The sequence below is a fragment of the Anabrus simplex genome, chromosome 1 (assembly GCF_040414725.1).
Source record: "Anabrus simplex isolate iqAnaSimp1 chromosome 1, ASM4041472v1, whole genome shotgun sequence".
NCBI classification, from domain to species: Eukaryota; Metazoa; Arthropoda; class Insecta; order Orthoptera; family Tettigoniidae; genus Anabrus; species Anabrus simplex.
This window is the reverse complement of record NC_090265.1, coordinates 1181664603-1181688042: the sequence shown is the minus strand read 5'-3', so window position 1 is coordinate 1181688042 and position 23440 is coordinate 1181664603. Positions and strand designations below refer to the sequence as shown.

General features: G+C 34.2%; 1 protein-coding gene across 2 annotated transcripts in view; it reads left to right on the top strand.

The window, feature by feature from the left end:
- The window catches only part of Tomosyn (syntaxin-binding protein tomosyn), a 1160105-nt gene that overhangs the window by 1036930 nt on the left and 99735 nt on the right, over positions 1–23440 (top strand). The window contains exon 19 of one of the 2 annotated variants that reach the window (XM_067137528.2): positions 13168–13251. The exons of the other annotated variant lie outside the window; for it this stretch is intronic. Coding sequence (XP_066993629.2) covers positions 13168–13251 — 84 coding nt within the window. The remainder of the gene's footprint in view (positions 1–13167; positions 13252–23440) is intronic. 2 annotated transcript variants of the gene reach the window in all.

Genomic DNA, 23440 nt, shown 5'->3' with positions numbered 1-23440 from the left:
TAAGTAAGTCACTTTACAAAAATTTAGCCAGTGAGAAGATTGAAGTCATTTATTTATTTCTGAAAAAATGTTTTTATCAGTAATTTACGCAGATGCCCACTTCCACAACTTTTCTTTAAGTTCCACCCGAACATTATATTATTACTGCTCCGTATAAAAGTAATTCATCAAAACTGAAAACCTTAATATAATGATTTTCTAAGAAGATTGACCACGAAAACCTCTTAAATTTCTCAGTTTATGGAGAATTACTGGTAATATAAAGAATCTCCTTTTTGTTGTTAAGTCTCTATGTAATAAAAAATGTATAAATAATAAGTTTATAAATAATCTCCTGCATATAATGATTCTAAATGTGTTACTTGAAAAAGACTTTTAGTAATTTTTTATACAAATTAATGAAGAAGCACTCCATAGAAAGAGAAAGGTATTGGGACAGTTTTAAATAATGAGAAAAATTCATATTCACATCTTTTGTTCCAACATAATAGGCAATATTTTTTATCATTTTCATACAATTACTGATACTTTGGATAGTCTCCTTTGAGGAGTATTGTGTTGAAATCATTGTATTGATAACCCTTTCACTGTTTAAAATACATACTCACTGATAAAAGGAGAATTTAAAGAACTAAAGAGTGGTGAAAATGAAATGGAACTATAGACTTGTCTTCTGTGCTCAAGGCTGTAGAACTGAATTCCAGCACAATTGATTTAATATGTTTCTGGCACTCTTATGTGTCTTCAGATTAACTATAATTCAAGGGATATTATGAATATATAACAATTATTATTTGTATTTTAGCATATTTCTGCACTGATAACAGCATTAGATCTTCATAAGATACTATTCTTAGAGTTTGGGGTCAAAATAATAACGCACTCTGTAGGGTAGTATCAGTCAACAGAATACTGAGAGTCATCATTAGCCAAGGACTATTACATCAAATATACTTAGGTCTATAAAGTTATTGAGAAACTACTGTTTCATCTGTTGAGACTATTAGATATCCTGCTCAATGTTTATTGTAATTATGATTGTACAGTTACCATACATTTCTATATATTAAATAATTATGAATGTATTGAAACAATTCCATCATATAGTTTCTTTCATGTGCAAAATACAAGCATGCTGCAATTGAAGAAAATGGTAATATGGTAGTCATAGTTCATACAAATAACAAACATGCACTATGGGCTTAGGTACTATATATTCCTAGAATGCCACTTTTTTTAATGTACCATACTTATTAGTATTATAATAGGGAACGGTAGGTTGCAATTCTTATTATTCTGGTTTGTCTCTAGAGTACTATGTAGGTACCATATCGAAAGAAGTCTGTGTTTGTACTTGAATTTAAATACAGTACTTCATATATGTTTTACATTTAAACTCCTAGCTTAGTATCAGCGGGAATAATTCACAGATGAAGCTTTCTCATGTAATATGTTGTGTTGAAATGTGCACTATGTTGTTTTTACCTAGAGTTGATGTAATATATCTGTTCTGGTATTATCAGAGGTTGTTTGGGTTGGATTCTCTTCACTGTGTGAGCTTGCTAATCAGATTGCGCACCTGTATTTGTAGCATATTTTGTAGTAAGATAAGTTGCTGACTAGAAGCAATGAGATGAAGGAAATAGATAACAGTTATTATTTTTCAATCTACATTATTGTACTTTTAAGATCCTGCACATAGCTAAAATTTACAGCTACAGTAAATCAATTCTTTGGTTCATCTTTCTGGTTTATTATGACATAATGGTCTTTCATCATGTATTTTTGTAACATTTTATAATGTATCTGAACTACAAACTTTATTTTGCCAAAATACTTGGATTTTTTTGTAGTACTTTCTGGCATTATTGAAGTAATTTATATACAACTGTGGAATAAAAGTATTGCTCTGAAGTAGTATTAGGATCCTTACAATAATGGGGCATGGTAGTTCATTGATGGTGTTAGCTGCTCATCATCGATTTTTGAAATGAATGTCCCAATGGTTTGGATTCCATATAAAACTATAAGTCTCATGGGCATGGTCATGATATATAGGATGTATATGATTGACTTCCTTTACACTAGGGCTCTGGAAGAAAGATATTCCAGAGAGATTTTAATTCTTCAAAAGTATCAACTCTTTGGCAATGTATTTTGGTGTTTGCCATTCAGAACTAAAGTGCCAGAACTCCTTGTTTTTCTTTTTCCCCTATTTCAACGCCAGGCAACTGCCAGGGTTGTACTTAAGATATAGGCCATGATGGAAATATCAGTATCAATTTTTCAAGTGTTTTTACGGCTTCAGAACATTTGATATATTTGTCATGCAGGAAATTGACGTGTATTTCTTACCTTTTCATTAGGAAGCATTTTCATATAAAAAAAGAAATATTGTAAATACTCATACATATAATCATTCATTTACCTAAAGAGGTCTGTTGAAATACTCTGGTATTGTCAGATAAGATAGTTTGTAAGATAGAAAATCTTAATAAAGAACTGAAATTTGTCACTGTTTGCAATAATGTACAAACTGCTTTACACAAGTCCTAAATATACAGTATTTACCAGTTGCCACATCCATTCAGAATTGCTCCATCCCTCCAAATACCAGGTGGGCAAAATAAAAATTGGCTCAGAAAATATTTATAAGACTGATGCAGAATTGACCCTTGTTAATGAACAGGAGAACTGCCCATCACAAGAAATGCTGGAAACCGTGATTTTGATGCATCAATAGGTTGCTTTCACATGTCTGCGCATGCATATCTTCTGCATTTTCTGTCCCGAGTATGTCACCGTGTCATTACGCGTGAGTGAGTGAGAGGAGCAAACATGTTTAGTGGCCAATTGAATGCAACAAAAAATGGTGCTCACTATAAAACAGGGCGTGTTCATTGTCAAGTGTTTTGCGAAGCATGATTCATGGAAAACCTGTACGTCCTAAATGTTAAATAAAATAGGGTTTAAAACATTCCAATTCTTCTTTACAGGACTCAGTTGAGTGTTAGATCAGAAAATAAATAATCATTCCCCCGAAACCATTTGACATGAACTGAGGATGTATTTTACAGGCTCAGCTGACAGTGGACTCCCCAAAATGTTAAACTTTGAATAATAACTTTCACTTTAAAACCGTAGTGATGCACAGGTATTTTGCTAGTCTCTCTGTATATAAAATAACATGTTCTGACCGACCGACCGACTGATGCATCATCGCTGAGCCAGAATTACTGGACATGAAAGTATGAAATTTTGGGTATACATTTATACTACGGTGTAGGTGCTCACGAAGGAATGATTTTTGGATATTCCATCGGTAAATTTTTAAAATGAATACCGTATATCTTTTGTTGACCTGTCTCAGTTTCATCCTTGCCTTTGACAATATGAAAGTGACCGAGGTATGTGTGATTGCTAGTAATACCTTTTTTATGCAGCCAGTTCCTGTTATGAATGGTGTGAAAATGTCACTCATAGGGTCGGTTGGTGCATGCATTTCTGTGGGCTTGGCAGACTGATATGTAATAGCAACTTCTGGCATGGTGAGGAAAGCAGTGGGAAACTACCTCACTCTTCATTTCCCTAGTATTCCCCTTCATTGACACCAAGGCTATCTATGACAGCTGTTGGTGGAACTGTGGGGGATCAAACCGGCCTTCGGGCTGAATACTCAACATAAACAACATACCATATATCTATATCTCACAAAATTAACAGTATAAAGACGTGAATTTTTTTTTTTTTTGGAATCACCTTTAAAATTCTTTCTGTTTTCGGAAAATCTGCTTAAAGGGGTTAAAAATAAGTGAAAAAGGGGTTGAATCCTTTTTATGAGGGTACATATATCTCAAACACTGAAAAACAAAAACAAAATGAAGGAGGAGACCTGATTCTTCACACAGCCCAAGCATATGACCTTGTGTTGCTGAATACCTCAATCCAGAGAAAAGGATGACCATTTGAAAACCTATAAAAGTGGAGGAGTCATCATCAACCTCCGTCCCCCTTATTCAGCTACTGCTGGGTCGGGCACTTCTCCACATTCCTCTTTCCTTCCACCATATTGTGTCAGTCCAGATTTCTTCTTCTTGCACTCTTCTTTAATGAATCAATCCACCTTGTTCTAGGTCTCCCTCTCGCTCTCTTTCTCTTGAACTTCATTTCCTAATCTATTTTGGTACTCTTTTCGCCTTTGCCCTCTTTACATGTCCAAACCATCTTATTCCTATCAATTTTCTCATTTAGGTGGTCCGATGACCTAGATGTTAGGCCCCTTTAAAAATCAAACATAATCTCATTTAGGTTTTCTATTCTGACTTCTAACCTCATTAAAAACTATTTAAAATTGTATGCTGGTTAAATCTGCCTTGTCAATACACTTTCTCTTAATGAACGTTTTTTATTCATCATACATGTTTTAAGAACAATCATACAAACTTATCTATTAAAGAAATTATTTAAAATAGTCTGATTCCTTGATTTGACTTCACTGATGAAGGGAATGCATATTGTTCCTGAAACATGTACGATAGAATAAATCATTTTCAATCATTAAAAGTGTATTGACAAGGTGGACCCAATAAAAACTATTTTAATTTCTTTAATAGAATTAGACAAGTCAATACAGGATCAAATAAAATACCTATTATGGTTAATTTTATCAAACTCTTCATGTAGCCATTTGAAGCTGAACTTTCTTGACCTACATGCCCATTCAGATCTCTGGCTGGCATCCGGGAGATCAGGTGGAAAAGTTTTTATTTAATTCTTATTTGATTACTTTATATAATCGTGCAACCTTCATTTAACTAATGTTGTGGGTTTTTATTTATGTGCTAGCATTTAAGTTGGGGATTTATTTTTTTCAATAAACTGATTCAGCTGAAGGACATCGCAGGTACTGTTGCTTTCATCAGTTTGGGATGTTTATGGCACCTTTCCATCTTTACTGTCCCTCAATTATTCAAAATAGCTTTGATCATTCTCTCAGAAATTGACCATACTGGCCTAAAAACAAAGTTGGTTTGGTACAATTATACAGGACATTTCAACAATCTTCTATATAAAATCCCTATTCTGTCTGTCATTCACTGGGATATTGAAAAAACAAGAATGAAATTGGTACCAGTTATAGATTATGTCTTCTTTAAAGAAATATACAACAAACCTATCACAACCACAAATTTTTTACTTTTTAGAAAAATATGTTTATCAGCGAAGTTACTGTCTCATTCAACATGATGACATAGGTACACAGCTACATCTATCAGCATGAGGTCAAACTATGTACGTCGTGACTTCTGTTGCCTTCCACAGATACTGTATTTTGAGAAAACAAGAATGTTCGAGAGACTTACACTGGTATCAGATATGGGTTACAAGAACAATGCAATGATGACCATCATACTTGAACTACTTAGTGAAAAATACTATCTTTCCATGAAATGAATGAATAATTTTTTCATTCTGCAGTGTGAAAACACTTTATCTCCATCGCAATGCACTGTGTGCATGGTTGTTAAGGTTTGCAGTCAAAACGATCAGACACCGTGGTTAGCCGGTTTGAGTTCTGCTGGTCAAAAAGAATTTACCATTATAATGTTGACTGCCAGGGTAGGAGAGGTGATAGTAAACAATTTCTAATCACTAAATTGCATGTCAAAAACTTGGATTAAATCCCAATTATTTTCACAGTGATAGTATGGAGTGAGGACAAGGAAAATATAATGAACCTCTCACAACCATGACTTTTGTACTTTTTAAAAGAAAAATATGTTTCTATCAGCGAAGTTATATGAGTTCTGTTGGTAAAAAAAGAAAAGAAAAATTTGCCATTAGAATGTTGGGTGGCAGGGTAGGAGAGGTTGTGGTATAAAATTTCTAATCACTACATTGTGTGCCGAAAGCCTGCATTAAATTCCAAATCTTTTCACAATGGTTATGTGGAGTGGTAAAGTGTCAGCACCTCAGCTCAACACTTCGAACAAGAACGCCGCAGACATGAAGATATTAAGCGACCGGAACGCAAACTTTGCCAAGCCCAGACAAGATCTCCCCCGTCCCTCAGCTGTGCAATGTATGAACTTATGTTCTGCGCAAGAATTGGCCTGTACAATCACTGGAAGTTTAAACACAAAATGCTGTAAATTGCAGTGGGGTATTAGCCATGAAATCTGTAAACTCTGAAACGAGTTACTGCCGATAACAATGACAATGAATGTGGAGTGAGGGCATATGACGCTGTTGATGCTGATTCTTCCATCGGTTGGGGATGGAAGACCTTCTTCAGCAGAGCCTTTGGTGCCATTAGACAGGAGTAGGCTATGTGGTGGCATGGGGTTTCATCTTGTCCCTTTCCACTATTTTATATATCATGTCATTCATTTCATCTCATTAACTCCTCTAATGAGGTTGACATCAGAAAGGGCATTCAGTCATAAAATCTCACTACAAAGATTCATCTCACTTCCTACCCGACCCCGTATGGGTTGGACATACCAGTTTGAGGAATAGCATCGTAACAAATGTTGATCTTGTATGTGTTTCTGTGGTAAGGATATGATTTGGCCGAGATGTAATTTTGTATGCTTGGTTCTTTCTTGATAAAATGCCTTTCATTCAACAAGGTGGGATTGTCATTTTCTTGCTCATAATAACATTGTCATCTATTGGCATAATAATGAACGAAGTTCTACTCTATGCTTTTAAGTTTTCATGTATTGAATGCGATAACAGACAGAAAACAATTGTTAATGCTCCTCATTCAGTGCAGTGAGGTTGTCAGTTTGGAGCAAGTGGCAACATTAACATCATCTAATGGCATTAGACTGAACCAAGTCCGCTACCTGATTCAGTGTGTTCGCATTACAGAGAGTATTAATAGCAAATTACAATAATTCATTGTTAAATATATTTGTGTTCTGTGCATTTAAATTTCTGGGTAGGAGACATCGTATCCAGTTACTTGCACTATAATGGCAGATTTAATGAGTGAATTAGGGTCTGGTGATTATTTATTGGGAGATTATGTTAATTATTTATTTTGCAATGTTCTCTCCAGAGAAACATATTTTAGGCTACGAAATGATTTTTCTTTTCATTGAAGCTTGGAGCTTTGGACTTCGTTCCAACGGTTATATGTCCACAAACATATGCCAGCAGAAGTCTGTTGGGGAACATGACGTACATGAAGGCACGAGGTCACACCTGAAAAAAAATGTTCGTTTGTCAAAAATTGTATGAATTTAGTGTGTTAAATCAATAAATTTCAAATGAGCCGACAATCCAACGTACTGAAACTCCACAAAGAAGACAAAAAGAGTAAACAAAGGCAAAAATGGCAAAGATATGCTAAGTAAAAGTAAATTCGTGTCCTCATCCCAAGGTGGTGCAGCTCTTTTGAGGCACACCCCCAATGGAGGTGAGCTGCATGTACCATTTCAACCATATACCAGCCCTCCTGCCATTCTTAAATTTCTGTCAGTACTGGGAATCGAACCCGGGCCCCCAAGTACGGCAGCTGATAACACTAACCATTATGCTATGGAGGCAGACATAAAATATGCTTTTACAGAGACAAACAACTGGAGCTAAAATGATATGTTTGGAGAAAGATGAATTGAATCAAGTCACAGGAAAGAGAGAGTAATGGATCTAAATTTGCTGACCGAACATAAGAATATCAGAAGACGCAGAGTAAATAAAACATATGAGGCGAGGCAACCATGGCACCCCATTATGCTCTTTCAGCAGTAGATCAGTTACTTATAATCATAAATCACCTTTCGCGATAAAAGTGATCTTGCTTGATGCAGACTTCAGACAGTGCCTGGCAGTAATTCCTCACTGTTGCAGAACAGCTGTTATCCAGTCAAATTTTAAATATTCTACCTTATGGCTCAAAATTAATATTTAACTTCACTGAAGGGCTTCTAAAACTTGAAAACGGAGAACTAGGCCAGATGGCACTATCGAGATTGAACAAAACCGGATTTCAAAAAATATTCTACGAGATTCACTTGGTTCTTCTTTTCAACCAAGTGAGATTACAATGTTTTCCAAAGCAGCAATTTTTTCCCTAAGAAACAAACAAGTTAAGATCATCAACCAGTAAGTTTTGAATAGTTTGAAAGGTTACCAATCAACACACATTAGCATCGACTCCATAGTGTGCAATGATGTTAATGAGGTTAATGAAGGTGGTTTGTGCATTGCAATGGGATGTCTTCAGAAGATAGACAAAAATATCATTCATGCAGAAGTTCAGATGGACTTAGCTTCAGGAAGAAATTGTTTTATTCCAAGAATAGATTTAGCACCTGTGAATCTGGGTATATCATTCGTTCTTGAATGGACACAATTTCCTGTTTGGCCTTTTCTGTCACAATGAATAAGCCATCAGGACAAACTTTAAAGTTGGGATGAATCTATACTTATTCATAATATGTATTAATAGTCCATTTAGAATTTTCAATTACTTTATAGATAGTAATTTTGACTGTCGAAGATAGGCTTATTTACTAGTGCAATCATACATCTAAAGCAACCTTGATCAGACAAATCAATACCAGTTGGTGGTTAAATCCTTAACATCAACTTCTTGGCTTCAGATTCTGTCCAAATCTCATCTTCACCATCCTTTCACTTCCTAGCATTTAAAACACTACATCTGCTCTTACCTCAGTACATTCACCACATTACAGTCTTTAAAAAATATGGTTATAACAAAGAATTCAAAATAATAGCTTGTATTATAGCTAAAAACTGTATATGATGAAGCTCTTACGCGAGTTGTTAAAAATCTAAAATCATAAATATCTTTGTTATATAATACTTGTATGATAAATATGGTAGGAAATAAGAATTAATGACTTATAACTTACTACTTTTTTAATTCTTCAGGAGGACTGACAGAGAGAATTATGATTTATTGCAACCATCAACATCCTGTATATATGGATTGCCAACAAAGGACAAAATGTACAATAGGCAAATGAAAAATTTAATCTGAGAACTATAGAGATATTAGAGATATATTTATAGACCATAATTTGAACTACCAATCAATTTGGCACTCATAAAATAATGCAAAACGAGTTATACTCCTCCTTCCATTCAGTTTAAATACTAAATTATTTGTTGGCTTTCAAACCTCACTGTTGGTGGCCCTGAAGATGGTTTTTCATGGTTTCCCATTTTAATTAAGTCCACAGCCACTTCCTTCTCACTCCCTAGGCCTTTCCTATCCTATCATCACCATAAGACCTATCTGTTGGTGGGACGTAAAGCAAATTGTAACAATAAAAATAAAATGTATTTGTTGGCTCAAGGCATATACTAGGGTGGAATATTCCTTCAAGGCTGCTGATCCTTCAATGTAATTAAGTGAAACATCAAATCCAGTTACAAAATTGTCAAATCTAAAATCACAGCAATGCAAGTTATCATACAGATTTCCCATCCATATACATAGGACTAATGACCACATTTCCCTCTAGATGAAATAACAGCATCAGACATTTGGATGGAAATAAATTTAATGTTCCTTTAAGCTGTAGTGGAAGATTTATTTACTGCCTATTTTAAGGTTTCTTCATTACTGGTATTGGTCTTAAATAGCAGAAAATGACCCAGGTAAACTCTGTGGAAGTGACATAAGAAGTCATCATCATCATCAGTTTGCTGTTCCAGCGAGCTGGGTACAGTGTTTGAAAACGAGCATCTTCCCAAGTTGCCTATTCAAAAAGATTTTATTGTCCATAACAGATTCCCAATTCTCTCCACGTCTTCCCTCAATTGGTCCAATAATCTTCTTCTTGGTCTTCCAGCTGGTCTTCTACCTATTATTCTCTTTTCCAAATAAGCACATGGTAACCTTGTACTATTCATTCATTTAACATGCCCAAACCATATAAGTCTAGATGACCTAAGTCTTTTCTCCATCCATTCATTTAGACCTTAGATCGTATCTCATCATTTTTCACGTGATCAAGTCGTGTCTTTTGGAAGGCAGTTCTAAGAAATTTCATTTCGCAGGCTTGAATCCTACTACCGTTCTTTGATGTTAGTGTGCATGTTTCCAGAGAATATGTGAGGATAGGAATGAAATTTGACATGTACAGGATCATTTTTGTTCTTTGTGGGACCTTCTCATCCCATAGTAGGTGTCTAACGATACTGTAAAAGTTAGAGCCTTTGGTTACTCAGTTTGGTATTTCTATCTCAGCTCTATTATTACTAGCCATTACGCTTCCTAAATATCTGAATTGGTGTACTATTTCAACTTGGTGGTCCTGTAGTTTTATGTTGCATTCTGTATTGTGTCTGCTGATTTTCAGTGTTACTGTTTTTGGTGGGTTCACTTTCATTCCGTAATCATCAAACTTCTTACACTATGCATTCAGATTATTTTTCATTCCCTCCACATAAGCAGTGATAGGAAAACTCCAAGAAAAATAATAATAATTAGGCTGAATTACAGTTACAATACTTGAGAAATATTTTACTTACAATTACAAATTACTTTTTTAACAAGTAATCAGTAAACTTACAATTGTTTCTCAGAACATCACTCTTAAAGAAATTGTTGACCTTTTTCTGTACGGGGCTGGAATGATACCAACGTCTGTAACAAGAAGGATATTACTTCATTTTTTAGTTTATTTAGCATAGAGACATTGAGCAGCTATCATCACTAACTGTTAAAATGGAACTTACAAAAATTTTCCCATAATTTTTATTTTAGTTATTGGCTTTTCAAATTTCAAATAATTTACAAAACAATTGGTTCTTGAAATTCTCATCACTCAGCCTCGATCTCTTGGGGGAAGTACATATTTGCATTTGCTGAAAAATACAAGGGGCATTTAAAGGTATACCAGTATTTAATTTTATGAACGCCCTGAGCAGTGATGGATATTGTAGGACAAGTTTGATGTCTTTGGAAATACTGGAGAAGTAAGATAGCACCAACAGTGGTGAAGCTAGGTACTTCTTCTGTTGTAGTAGAACTGATGAAGTTACTTCCCAACTTTGGACATAAGCATTGAATCCAGTTAGTTTCAAACACACAAATTCCAAAATCACAGTAATGAAAGTTATTGTACAGATTTCCCACACATACACCTAAGTTGAGCCTCCATGGCTCAGGCAGCAGCGCGCCGGCCTCTCACCACTGGATACCGTGGTTGAAATCCCGGTCACTCCATGTGAGATTTGTGCTGGACAAAGCAGAGGCGGGGCATGTTTTTCTACGGATACTCCATTTTTCCCTGTCATCTTTCATTCCAGCAACACTCTCCATTAACATCTCATCTGTCAGTCATTTATCATTACTCCAGAGGAATGTGACAGGCTTCGGCAGCCGGCATATTTCCTATCGTCGTTAGATCGGGGCTTTACCGAACTTGATAGCTGCAGTCGCTTAAGTGCGGCCAGTATCCAGTATTCAGGAGATAGTGGGTTCGAGCCCCACTGTCGGCAGCCCTGAAGATGGTTTGCCGTGGTTTTCCATTTTCACACCAGGCAAATGCTGGGGCCGTACCTTAATCACGGCCACGGCCGCTTCCTTCCCACTCCTAGGCCCTTCCTGTCCCATCGTCGCCATAAGACCTATCTGTGTCAAAGTGATGTAAAGCAAAAAAGAAAGATGGGGGGCTTCATTCATTCCATTCCTGACCCAGTCAAATGACTGGAAACAGATTGTGGATTTTCATTTTCACACCTAAGTTGAACATGATTATAGTGTCTTCTCTTTAGTGCTTCTCATAAATGTCTAAGTACAAGCTGTTCTATTGCTGCATACCAAAATAGATATTCTCATATGGAGTGTTCGTTATTCGAAAGTACAAAAAACTTGTACATTAATATTGCAATTCTACTCTTTTAAAATCATGGTAGATATTTTAAATTTAAGCATTTTTAAAAGTAGGCTATAGTATTTGTTCTATGGATATTCTAAATTAGCTGAGAGTTTCTATTCCAGGTACTGAAAATATGAGAAATACTACCCTTTACTATAAGATAAGTCCTCTCAGAAGTACCAGTATTTTTGTTTATGGAAGTCAGAAAGCAAACCACATGGCAAACTTTAAAAGGCTAAGCTAAGGGATTGCTGATTAGGCATCCTGAGGTAGAGTTTACTTATGGTAGGGTGTACAGTTCCTTTCTGCTCCTCCTCCTCTTAGCACTGTACCTATCCAAGTACTGACCATCCCCAGTTTTATTTTGATCAGAGCACTGTACTGTTTACATGATGGACTTATGATTTAGACTTTGTATGTAAGATCTTGTGGTTCACTGTTATCATTATGAAAGAGATACAATTGTACATTGATATTGACCATTATGTTTAGCTTCTTTATGTGCATATACTGTACATTAAGATAAACACCATCAAGGTATGAAGTTGTATATTATGGATAAAATCTGTAAATATTATGCAATACAGAATTCATTCTTATTCTATCACCTGTGTTTAAAAAACTGCATTCTTTCACTGCTTACTAATCAAATATAACTAATTTACTAATTATAAATAAATAATAATGTATAATGCATGTGACCCTGCCATATCTAACACAGCCTACTAAAACTTGGGAAGTGTAGATGGGAGGAATGTGTACAGTATTGTTGGATGAAGGGCATGATTTTAAGAAAACTAAGAGCAAAATAATTTTATAGGAAGAAGATTTTTGCTCCATATATACCTGGTTAAAATATTATTTCAGAACTATTGTCACTCTAAATATAAATCAATAATTTCTTATAGGACTTAGTTCATCTGAAGATATTCATTCATTTTAGGAAGTGGAATTTTACTTTCATAGGCTGGAATCATCCTGAACTGACATGAAATATTAATAGTTATCTATATCTTTTTTGAATCATAATTTCAGATTTATATTCTTAATTTTTATATTGTTTGTTAACTGTCATTCAGTTCACTATATTGTTGTGTTAACCCAACACTTTGCCATGTGACATTTTAATTAATTCTGTTATTCTTTCCTTTTAGTTATAATTGGTACTTAATATTTTCAACCAAAGTAACTTGAATATCCAGTGAAATTTTGATTATTATTTTCCCCCTCTGTAAGCAAGCAACCAACCAACCAACCAACCAACAAACAAACAATTTCTCTTCTCTCTTGTTTTTAACAGTTTTCAGACAACGAAACAGGGCATTGTAGACCCTATGTTATCCATATGGGGACAACAGATGTTTGTTAATGAAGACACAGACCAGTAAGTTCAGTGCTAGACACACATCATGTCAACAGGATTAAAATATAAAAACAAATGGTACACACAGAGAGATGCATCAGGGAGTGTACAGTGTCCTCTGCTGCATTGGCAGGAGAGAGTAACTCAATGATGACTATAAAATTGAGACATTTTGTGGCATAATATAAGTATTACACTCACTGAATGGAAAAACTTGCTGAGAAAACAGTATCTTCTCTAGAGTATCTTCTTGAATATGAAGCATTTGATCAATAGATGTGCATAAAAAAATATACTGAGTAAAATTTCTTTATTATAGAGGAAATGATGGATGGGAAGATATTCACCCCACTGTGAGAAAAATATAGGCAGGTGAAGAAGTATACATTCCATAAAAACAAGTACTTTAATATATGATCATTTTCCAACCATCATTTGAATTCTTACTTCTATGAAATTATGCTGGAGAACACAGTAAAGATCCTAGGGACGGGAACATCAACAGAAATGAAGGGGAGAAAATAGTTTTTTTAACTTTAAGTACAGTCAGAGAAACAGATTTGAAGGAAAAGAAAGAATTGCCTTGCAACTGTCAATCATTCCTTAATATTCCTTTCCTTGAGTCAAGAGTAATTGAATGAACAATAAGGAATCCTAGTTTTATAGAGTATAGGTGTGTTTATTTTTTAATAGTATTGCTGTTGCCACAATTAAACACACACTACATGTTGTTCCTTTATCCACTGGCAGGATAACGTTTTCAGATTTGGATCATGTTGACATTTTGATAAGAGCAGCTTGTGTGGAAAATGTGATGTATTAATTGTTTATTGAATGTAAGGAATCAGAAATAAGCAGACATTTCTCATCAGTAATTTAGTGGTTGTGAAATGGTTTATAATTCTTTATGATGAATGTAGAAATGCACCTGGTGCACAGCAAAGCAGCAGACCTATGATAAACAATATTATTTGTGGCTGGAGAGAATATTTGTGGAAACATATGATTCTCATTTTTCATAAATTTCATTATTACTCATTAATTATATCTGATTGGTTTTCAAAAATTTGCTCATATTGGATGTCTAAAATGACTTAGTAACATGCTGAACTTTCCAAACAAAGTAACGAGTTCTTGAGACAAAATATTATAGGCGACATGATGCGAGTGTTGCATGAAAGCTGGAGTTGACTAGTTGGAGATTTACATACATCATCTCCAACAAAGTCAAAACTCAAGATATACAATAAGGGCAGAGATCATTTGTGAGTGGAGAATGTGTTGAAGCAGTCCTTGATTAACCTTCTTCCATGCAGTAGGTTCTCAATGTAGTTGTTTAACATCATAGTCACACTGATAAGCATTTGATGATTTATGGATTTAATGGGCTTAACACTTGATAAAGACATCCTGATACAACATTAAAGAATTTTAATTACTCCTTTTTTAAACTGGAAGGTAGATACATTAATGTGATTGAAAAACTTAAATTTCCTATGTGTTCAAAAACAGCTAGGTTTATATTTTTGTGAGCAACTTCGCTTTGACTTTGTTGCCATACAAATGAAGGGTCTTTGTGGCATTGACTTCAAGAATACGATGGTTTAGTTTAATCAATATTAGAAATTTGCTTAGGAAAATAAGATCCCTCTACAGTTCGATTATCTAGGATTTCAACGTAGTCTTCTGCTTCTCTTACACCAGCACTATGTATTCATCACTGACTTTACATAGTGAAAATGTTAGGTTCTGGTAGGTTCTTAACACCAGCATCTATGGATTCATCACTGACTTAACATGGTGAAGATGTTACAGTATGTTCTGGTAAGTTGTTAACCATCCAGAGTTAACTTTAAACTTGATATTGCAGTCTGATCCTGCTTTTTTCTTTATCTCAAATTTTATTCATTGAGAGGAATCTTATTTTATGTTTGATTCTCAGTCCACATTAAATAACCCCTTTCTGATAAAGATCACTTTTGCCTTTTCATTAGACTTGTTAATTGTGGAGCTGAACTGTTAAGGCCTTAAATTTTCAGGATCATCATTATGGTCGAGAATGACATTCCTAAATCAGAAGCAGTACCATTCACTGTTTTTTTTTTTTTCATTTTTAGCATTCATGTTTAGCATTTCAGACTCTTACTTAATTGCTTAGCGACTCTCTTCTCTCCCTTACTTTTTTTTAAAGTGTGGTAATCTTCTGTATCATAAGTATTATTCAGAATTTGTCATGCAATTTTGCTCTGTAGGCCTATCGCTTAGTCTAGAACTACTAGCTCCTTCAGTACTGACCCATGAATTCCTGTTACAAAAGAAGTTTTCTAAATCTGATTTTAATAAGCAAAATTATCAGAATGTTAGATTGATCCTTTCACTACTCAGAATAACATATCTTTTTTCATGTAACATATGAAAAAGACAAAACTGCAGGAAAATTTTACATCTTGCAATGACTTTGCTCCACTTCCTCAGAACATTTATTGACTACAAATGTTCTACTTATGACATAAGGTTTTAATTCTGTTGATCATTTCTTTGTTGATGAAATATAACTATCATTCATCACCAAGTAGTTCTATGTGCTATTATATTCCAAGAAGAAGTTACTGTCACCACATTCGCACCAAATCTGATCTTTTCTCAGGCTAAGAGTTTAGAAATAGAAAATAATATTGTCATTAGACTAATAAAAGGGGGGGGGAATATTCATCAAAGATAAATCAAGAATAATAAAAGATAAGATTGAATTAAACCTAATAATAATAATAATAATAATAATAATAATAATAATAATAATAATAATAATAATAATAATAATTTTGTGTGGCTATTTCTAGCCGAGTGCAGCCCTTGTAAGGCAGACCCTCCGATGAGGGTGGGCGGCATCTGCCATATGTAGGTAACTGCATGTTATTGTGGTGGAGGATAGTGTTGTGTGTGGTGTGTGAGTTGTAGGAATGTTTGGGACAGCACAACAAACACCCAGCCATTAAAACTACTTATTTGCTGAAATTAATTTTGATTTTCAACTTGCATGTGTCTCTTCTATTAAGGGCAATGCAATGGGTTGGGAAGGGATGAAGAGAGAACAAAATATAAAGGGACAGAAAAGATGAAAAGAATATGTAGGAAATAAATAAATAAATAAATAAATAAATAAATAAATAAATAAATAAATAAATAAATAAATAATGGGTACACATAGCAGTGGACTTAATTGTTAGAATTTCTTCTATATGACAGCAAGCCTTCTGGCAGGCCAAGGTCCATGATTGGGGGATAGTCTGAGTGTGCCACATGTTTTTGCTTATCATCACCATCATCATCATCGTCATCATCATCTAACATAAATTCCCTTTGATGAGCAAATAACAGTATATTAAAATTGAAATATAAAATGTATATCAGTGTATTGTACTAAACTAATAAATATGTTCGGCACTAAGAAACCCAAGCTAATTACAGGAAATATATTCCTTCAGTGACATATTTTGTATGTAAATGATGAGAAAGAAATGAGTGTGTGTATCAATTTCATCAAATGTGGGAAGTGAGGCTGAATGATAGGAACACATACCAAGGATAAATGCAATAACAGGCCTGTGTTTATATGTGTAAGGAGCAAATAACCTTGATGGGTAAGATTATTTTAGAGCACAAAGGGGACATAATTGTGAAGAAATTGTCCAACTTCAAGGCAAAATAAAGTAATGTTCAGTAGGAAGTGGACGATAAAAGATCTCCTCCAGCAGAATATAAAATAAAACTCTCCATACGGTACTGCATACTTACTTTACAGGACTTGATACTTTCCATCTTTTATTTCCTTGCTTATTAATGTTGGTTTTAGAATTACATGTGGGTACTAATATGTTGTGCAAAGTTGGGAATAGAGAAACTTTTCTCTCAAAAAACAAAAAATAACTTCTTGCTTTAAAACTTGAATATGGTAAAAGCGATATAAATCCTTAAGCCATACCTTGTTCTTCAGTTCTTTCTTTATAAAATCAAAATGTTGGTTTTAAAACAATATTTAAATTTAGCTGAACTTATAAATGGGTTCATGAAATGTGATGAATATGATCATTTAACTCAGTACTTAGTGTTCATTTTGAGATAATCTTGAGTGCTTTAAATGATTGTGAATTTCCATTCAGTGAGGGTAAGGTAAGTTTCTTCTGTTAACATGTTATGTGTCTCTGAATTATTCATATTCCTTGAGCTGCCTTCACTGACATTTATTGTCATCATCTTGTCTCGATGTAAGGATGAAACATACTTGAATTAAAATACTCTGAAAGTTTTTGAATTAAACCTACTTATTTGCTGAAATTAATTTTAATTTACAAATTTCATGTCTTGTCTATTACGAGCAAATTACCGTTCAGCTTAACAGATAGGTTAAGAGAGTTTCTTAAAATCTATACGTAAAAATTTGCCTAATTTATGTGTTAGATAATAACATTGTTAAGAAATTTGAATTACTCTTTGAATTTCTTTTACTTATTTCTTCCTTATATGATAATAACATACTAAGAACATTATGTGTTAAGAACTTAAGGATAATTTTTGTTAACATTCACATCTACTGATATATTCACGCATAAATAAAAGGCATGCACCTTCCACAAAACATAAATTTTCAAGTTGATAGTTGTGAGGCACTGTATACTCCCAGAGTTTCTTTTTATACAGGATGGAATATCTCGCTACTTTCTTGGAAATGCATGATTTCCTGTGCACCAATCACATAACACTCTTTCAGCACTTGAGCACACCTTGCCTTGCATGTTGGCTTGGAGAAATGAGATGCATGTATTACCTCCTGGTACTCTTGAAATAAACAACTAATAATCTAACATTGCTACTATAATTATGATTTTGTGCATTATTTTGAGGACCGTCATTTGTGCAATAAATTTTTCAGATATATTACAGGAGAAAATAACAAAATCTGTAAATACTTCAATTTCTATGAAATAATTTACAATTTTTTTTCAAATTCCTTAAATGATAATTGTACAGACTAGTTGGACAAATGACTTCCTTACATTAATAGGCCTAGCTCTGCCACGCTTATGAAGGCTGTGATACTGATGCTGTAACAATAAAGGGTTTGTTAATGAGCATACTGCTTTTTTTTTTTTTTCTATTTCAAGTGTTGGTGCTGTCAGATTTCAAAGTATGTTTTGGTGTGCATGAATTAAAAAAAAAAATTATTACGTTATGGTTTGTGCACATATAATACTCATGAATTAATCTCTTCACCAGCAGTGTACTTCTGAGATGTCTTTTCTGCCAGCATTGCAGAGTGTAGACAGTGCTTTACAAGATGGCTGTCGTATAATGTCTTATGAAAAACTTACAATGTGTAGAACATTGATTTAAAACTTGACCACGATGCAAGATCTGACATAAAACATTTTTACAATGTCGATTTATGATTGAAGGTTATTTAATTTTCTTGTGAAAATCAGAAAATCGTAAATGAATTAGACTATGGTTACTTAAAGATTACAGTAGGTAGAACAAAATGCCAGTCATGCTTCGTGACAAGTTTGAGATACAATGCACTTCATCACCTGCCAACACTGCAGTTTTCTTATAAGTATTGCACTTGCACCAGGAACCAGTATGTGTATGTAATTATTTCAAAAGTTTTGTCTTTTGATGTCAAGACATACCATTTATTAAGAGCATATCTTTAATTATTCATTTTGTTTAAAGGAATAGAATTGCAGAGGTAAAATTATATCTTGAATTATGCAAGTTTTTCTTATATTCATAAGGTAAATACACAGAGTTATGTGTCAATTTCCTTTTTTACTCCCTTTTGTTTCTGTGGCAAGGTGAATATTTATGTAGTTTTAAAAGATCCACTTAATGTAGTTGTATTTGAAGAGTTTTTCTTGTTCGTCATAGAACTGAGATGTAATCAACAGAAAAGAATTTGAAAGCATTTTCTTCTCATTAATTAATTGGTGCTTCAGTGCATATTTTGAACAGTTTTTCATAGATATTTTTGGGAGCCTCTTTAAATATTTAGAAGTATGATACCTGCTATGAACTTTAGTGGAGGCTGAAACTTGAATGTATATCCATAGCTCTAGATTGATTTCAGTGCATGAGATGTGTGAATTATGAACTTCCACTCTACCTGCTTTACTATTGCACTTGCCAGAGTAGTCATGGAGAGAGTTCTTTCTAGAAATAGATAGCTTACATTTTAACAACTATGTTACATACTGCACATGTTTTAGCACATATGTCTTTAGCTATCAAGGATTTGTAACCATACCACATGCTCATTGGTGAAATATTCACTATGATATGAAAGATATCCTACAATATTCCTACAATGGAATTTTGATAGCATTCATGGAGGGGTATGGGAAGTACACTTATATGGTCTTGAAAAAATAGCTAGTATTAAAATTCTTCATGGAAGAACTATAATAATAGTAATTCTAATCACATTTTATATACATCTATTAGTGAGGAATAAGAACAGAATAAAGTTACTCATTAGTGAAGAACAAATTCAAATGCCTATATACTTCATCAGTAGACTTTCTGAAAATTTTGAATACAAAATAGTGAAAAAATCCCCTCATGGTTTCAAGTCCTCCAATTTTGAATTTTTTTGATAATTTTTATTACTGCTAATGCAAAATTGATATGTGGTTTTCTATATGGCTGTTCCATTCCATTGCACTAATATTTGCAAACATAGCTATAATTATGAGTTATAAAAAATTGTTGCCATAACTTCTTGGTCAACTGATTTAACTTCTATTGATCTGTACCATATTCTGCTTCCCTCTTATATTCAGCTTTTAAGTTAAGCATTCCTCATAACATGAAATATACATAACATGTAAATATCTATAAATCATCATCATCCTCTGAATACCGGTACCCATTATGTTTCATTGGACATTAGACATCAAAATTTGGGTTTCAAATTAACCATTTACATGAACGTAATATGTTTGGATTATTTTTGGATTTTTTTTTTCCCCCCCCCCACCATTTAACTCCTCTTTTATGTTAATTCCTAGTTGAGTATAGCTGCCTCAGAGGATGGCAGCAAGTAGGAACATTGAAACTGGCATACAGGCCACCTAAATGGGACCGCTTTAGAAGTCCTGCAACCTGAAGGTTGGTGGGTAACATGGAAGTAGTGTATAGGCTCCTTTTTTGTTCGACTTTTGATAAGGTCATACTTGTCTGATGCCTTTGAGGAATGCTGTTCTAAATCTTCCTCTGGGCATTCTGCCTTTGGCAGATCCATCCAGTAGCACATTGTACCAATTGGAGTGTCTTATCACGTGGTTGATACATTGAGATTTTCCATTGGCAGCAACAAGGCTGTATCTCCCTTGTATTAGAAGGAAAATTTCTTCATTCCTTTTCTTTTCTGTCCATAATATTTGGAACATATGTCATCAGCATCACATCTCAGATGCTAAGTCTTTCTGATGGTCTGTGTTTCCAAGGTGTATGTACCAATGTTCCATACGTATATTTTTATAAATCTCTTTTGTGTTCGCAACAGGGTTTTAAATAACAGTAGACATTTCTTTGTACTTGTTTTGCTTGTGTTGTCTTGGTTGCAATTTCCTTCTGACATCTTTCATCTCATATTATGAGACTGGCTAGATAAGGAAACAATTTTACTAACTGCTACTTTCCACCTGCTAACCAGATGCTAGCATTCTGATTACTATCATGGGTGCATCTCATAACTTTGGTTTTCTTATTAATTTTCACATTATGGATTTGCTTCAACTTCTCATTCATAAGTTGTAAGGCCTCTTGTACACCATATTGCTCTGCCACAACAAGAGCTATGTCATCAGCAAATCGTACTGAAGTAAATTGGACTCCAAAATGCAAGGTTACCCAATAGTTTCATCCGATTAAATAGTATGGCATGCTTGGCAGTGTGGCTGAGTTTCACAATAGCTGAATTCACTGTTCCTTGATTTTTAATGAGCCATATTATTTGACCAGATGAAAATATTACCTAATATTGCATAAATAGTCAACAAAAGCCATAGAAACAGCCAAACATCATAAGAATTACCTACAGTAGGAATTTCAGCTATAAACTTTCCCAGTCCTGGATGCCTTAGTGAACCAAGACCTAACAAAGGAACTGACTTATAATTTTTATTTGCAAATTCCCTGAGTCACCACTTCCTTACGTGTTCTTCATAGGCATCTACTTCTCTCAGTCTTAACCTTATCATCAATATTACTCTGTCACTCAAATTTCTATAAATGGTGTTAATTATTTGACTTTGTTCATACTGGAAGAAGAAATATAATATTAATACAGGCTCTCTCTCTCTAGTCCAACACATACGTCACCAGATGAAATCAAAATCAATCACCACTGATCTGTGTTTAGGGCAGTTACTGAGCGGGCAGATTCATTCCCTATCACTTGTTTACCTGGTATTTTCTTAAATAATTTCAAAGAAGCTGGAAATTTATCAAACATGTCCCTTGGTTAATTATTCCAATACCTAACTCCTCTTCCTATAAACACACATTTGCCCTAATTTATCCTCTTGAATACCAACTTTATCTCCATATTATGATCTTTCCTACTTTTAAAAACACCACTCAACCTTATTCATCTAGTAATGTCAATCCACGACAGCTCAGAGCATAGCCATAAATATCTCAAGGACAATTTAATAAAACCTCCTATTCAATACATTGTTTACAATCCTGTTTGTGTATACCCCAGTGAAGACCTTTCCTTATATTAACATCTAGGGATACTTACAGTGATCTCCATGAGGTACTTTCACCCCATCAACACTGTAATTAAAACTGAGAGGACTGTTTCTCTTAGTGGAACTCACCCTATTTACCATCATACCCTCTGTCTGCTGTCCATCTCACAACATTGTCGAGGTCTTTTTGCAATTGCTCACAATCCTGTAACTTATTTTTTACTCTATACAATATAACACAGTAGAGGAAGAATGGACAGTTGTGAAGAATGAGATCAGTAAGGCTGCTGAAGGAAAGTTAGGAAAAAAGAAAAGATCAACTAAGAATCAATGGGTATCTGAGGAGATACTAGACCTGATTGATGAATGACGGAAGTACAAGAATGAAAAAAATGAGAAGAAAAAAAGAATAAGGCAAATAAAGAATGAAGTAGATAGAAAGTGCAGGGCAGCTAAGAAAGAATGGCTGAAAGAGAAGTGCAAGGATGTTGAGGGTTGTATGTTCCTAGTAAAGGTAGATGCTGAATACAGGAAAATCAAGGAAACCTTTGGAGAAAGGAAAACTAGGTGTATGAATATTAAAAGCTCAGATAGAAAACCACTTCTAGGGAAAGAAGACAAAGCTGAAAGATGGCAGGAATATATCCAACAATTGTATCAAGGTGAAGGTGTTGATGGTAGGAACATATCCAACAGTTATATCAAGGTATAGAAGTAGATGATAAGAGTTCTAGAATGAGAAGAGGCTCTTGATACTGATGACATGGGAGACCCAATTTTGAGGTCAGAATTCGATTGAGCTTTGAGAGACCTAAGTAGGAACAAGGCATCAGGAATTGATGACATACTCTCAGAGTTGAAATAATAACATTAAGTTATTTATTAGACCACCTAATCAATACAAAATCGTCTTGGATGATTTACATAAATTTGTTAACTAATAGTGGTACATGTTTCGCCTTCCCTGAAGGCATCATCAGCCATAGTCTTAACCTTAAATTAAAAATAAGCATCTAAATAACATGTAGTAATGAAATGAATTTTAAAATCTTGAAGAGATTTGAAGTAAAATAACATTAAAAATAACAATGATGGTTTGAAAATACAATGTGATGAGATATAATAGTGGAAGTATTAACAAAATTAACATTAGAAGGCTGCTAAAATAAGTGCAATGGATAAAACAACAGATTTTTATACAACAAGTAGTAAGATTGCATAAAAGTAAAGTTGATAGTCTGTCTGGCGGTTATAATTAGACGATGGCGAAAAATCGTATATAATCAAAGTAAAGAAGAGAGAATAAAAGTCAAAGTTAGTCGAGAGATCCGAAGTTAATCATGAAGATAAAAGACGAAAGTCAGATGCATATGGTGAAGTTGTAGAACACGTTGAGGATATGAAGTTGGTGAATAGAAGTTGAAGAACAGTTTCAAATAGGATCACTATGGACCATC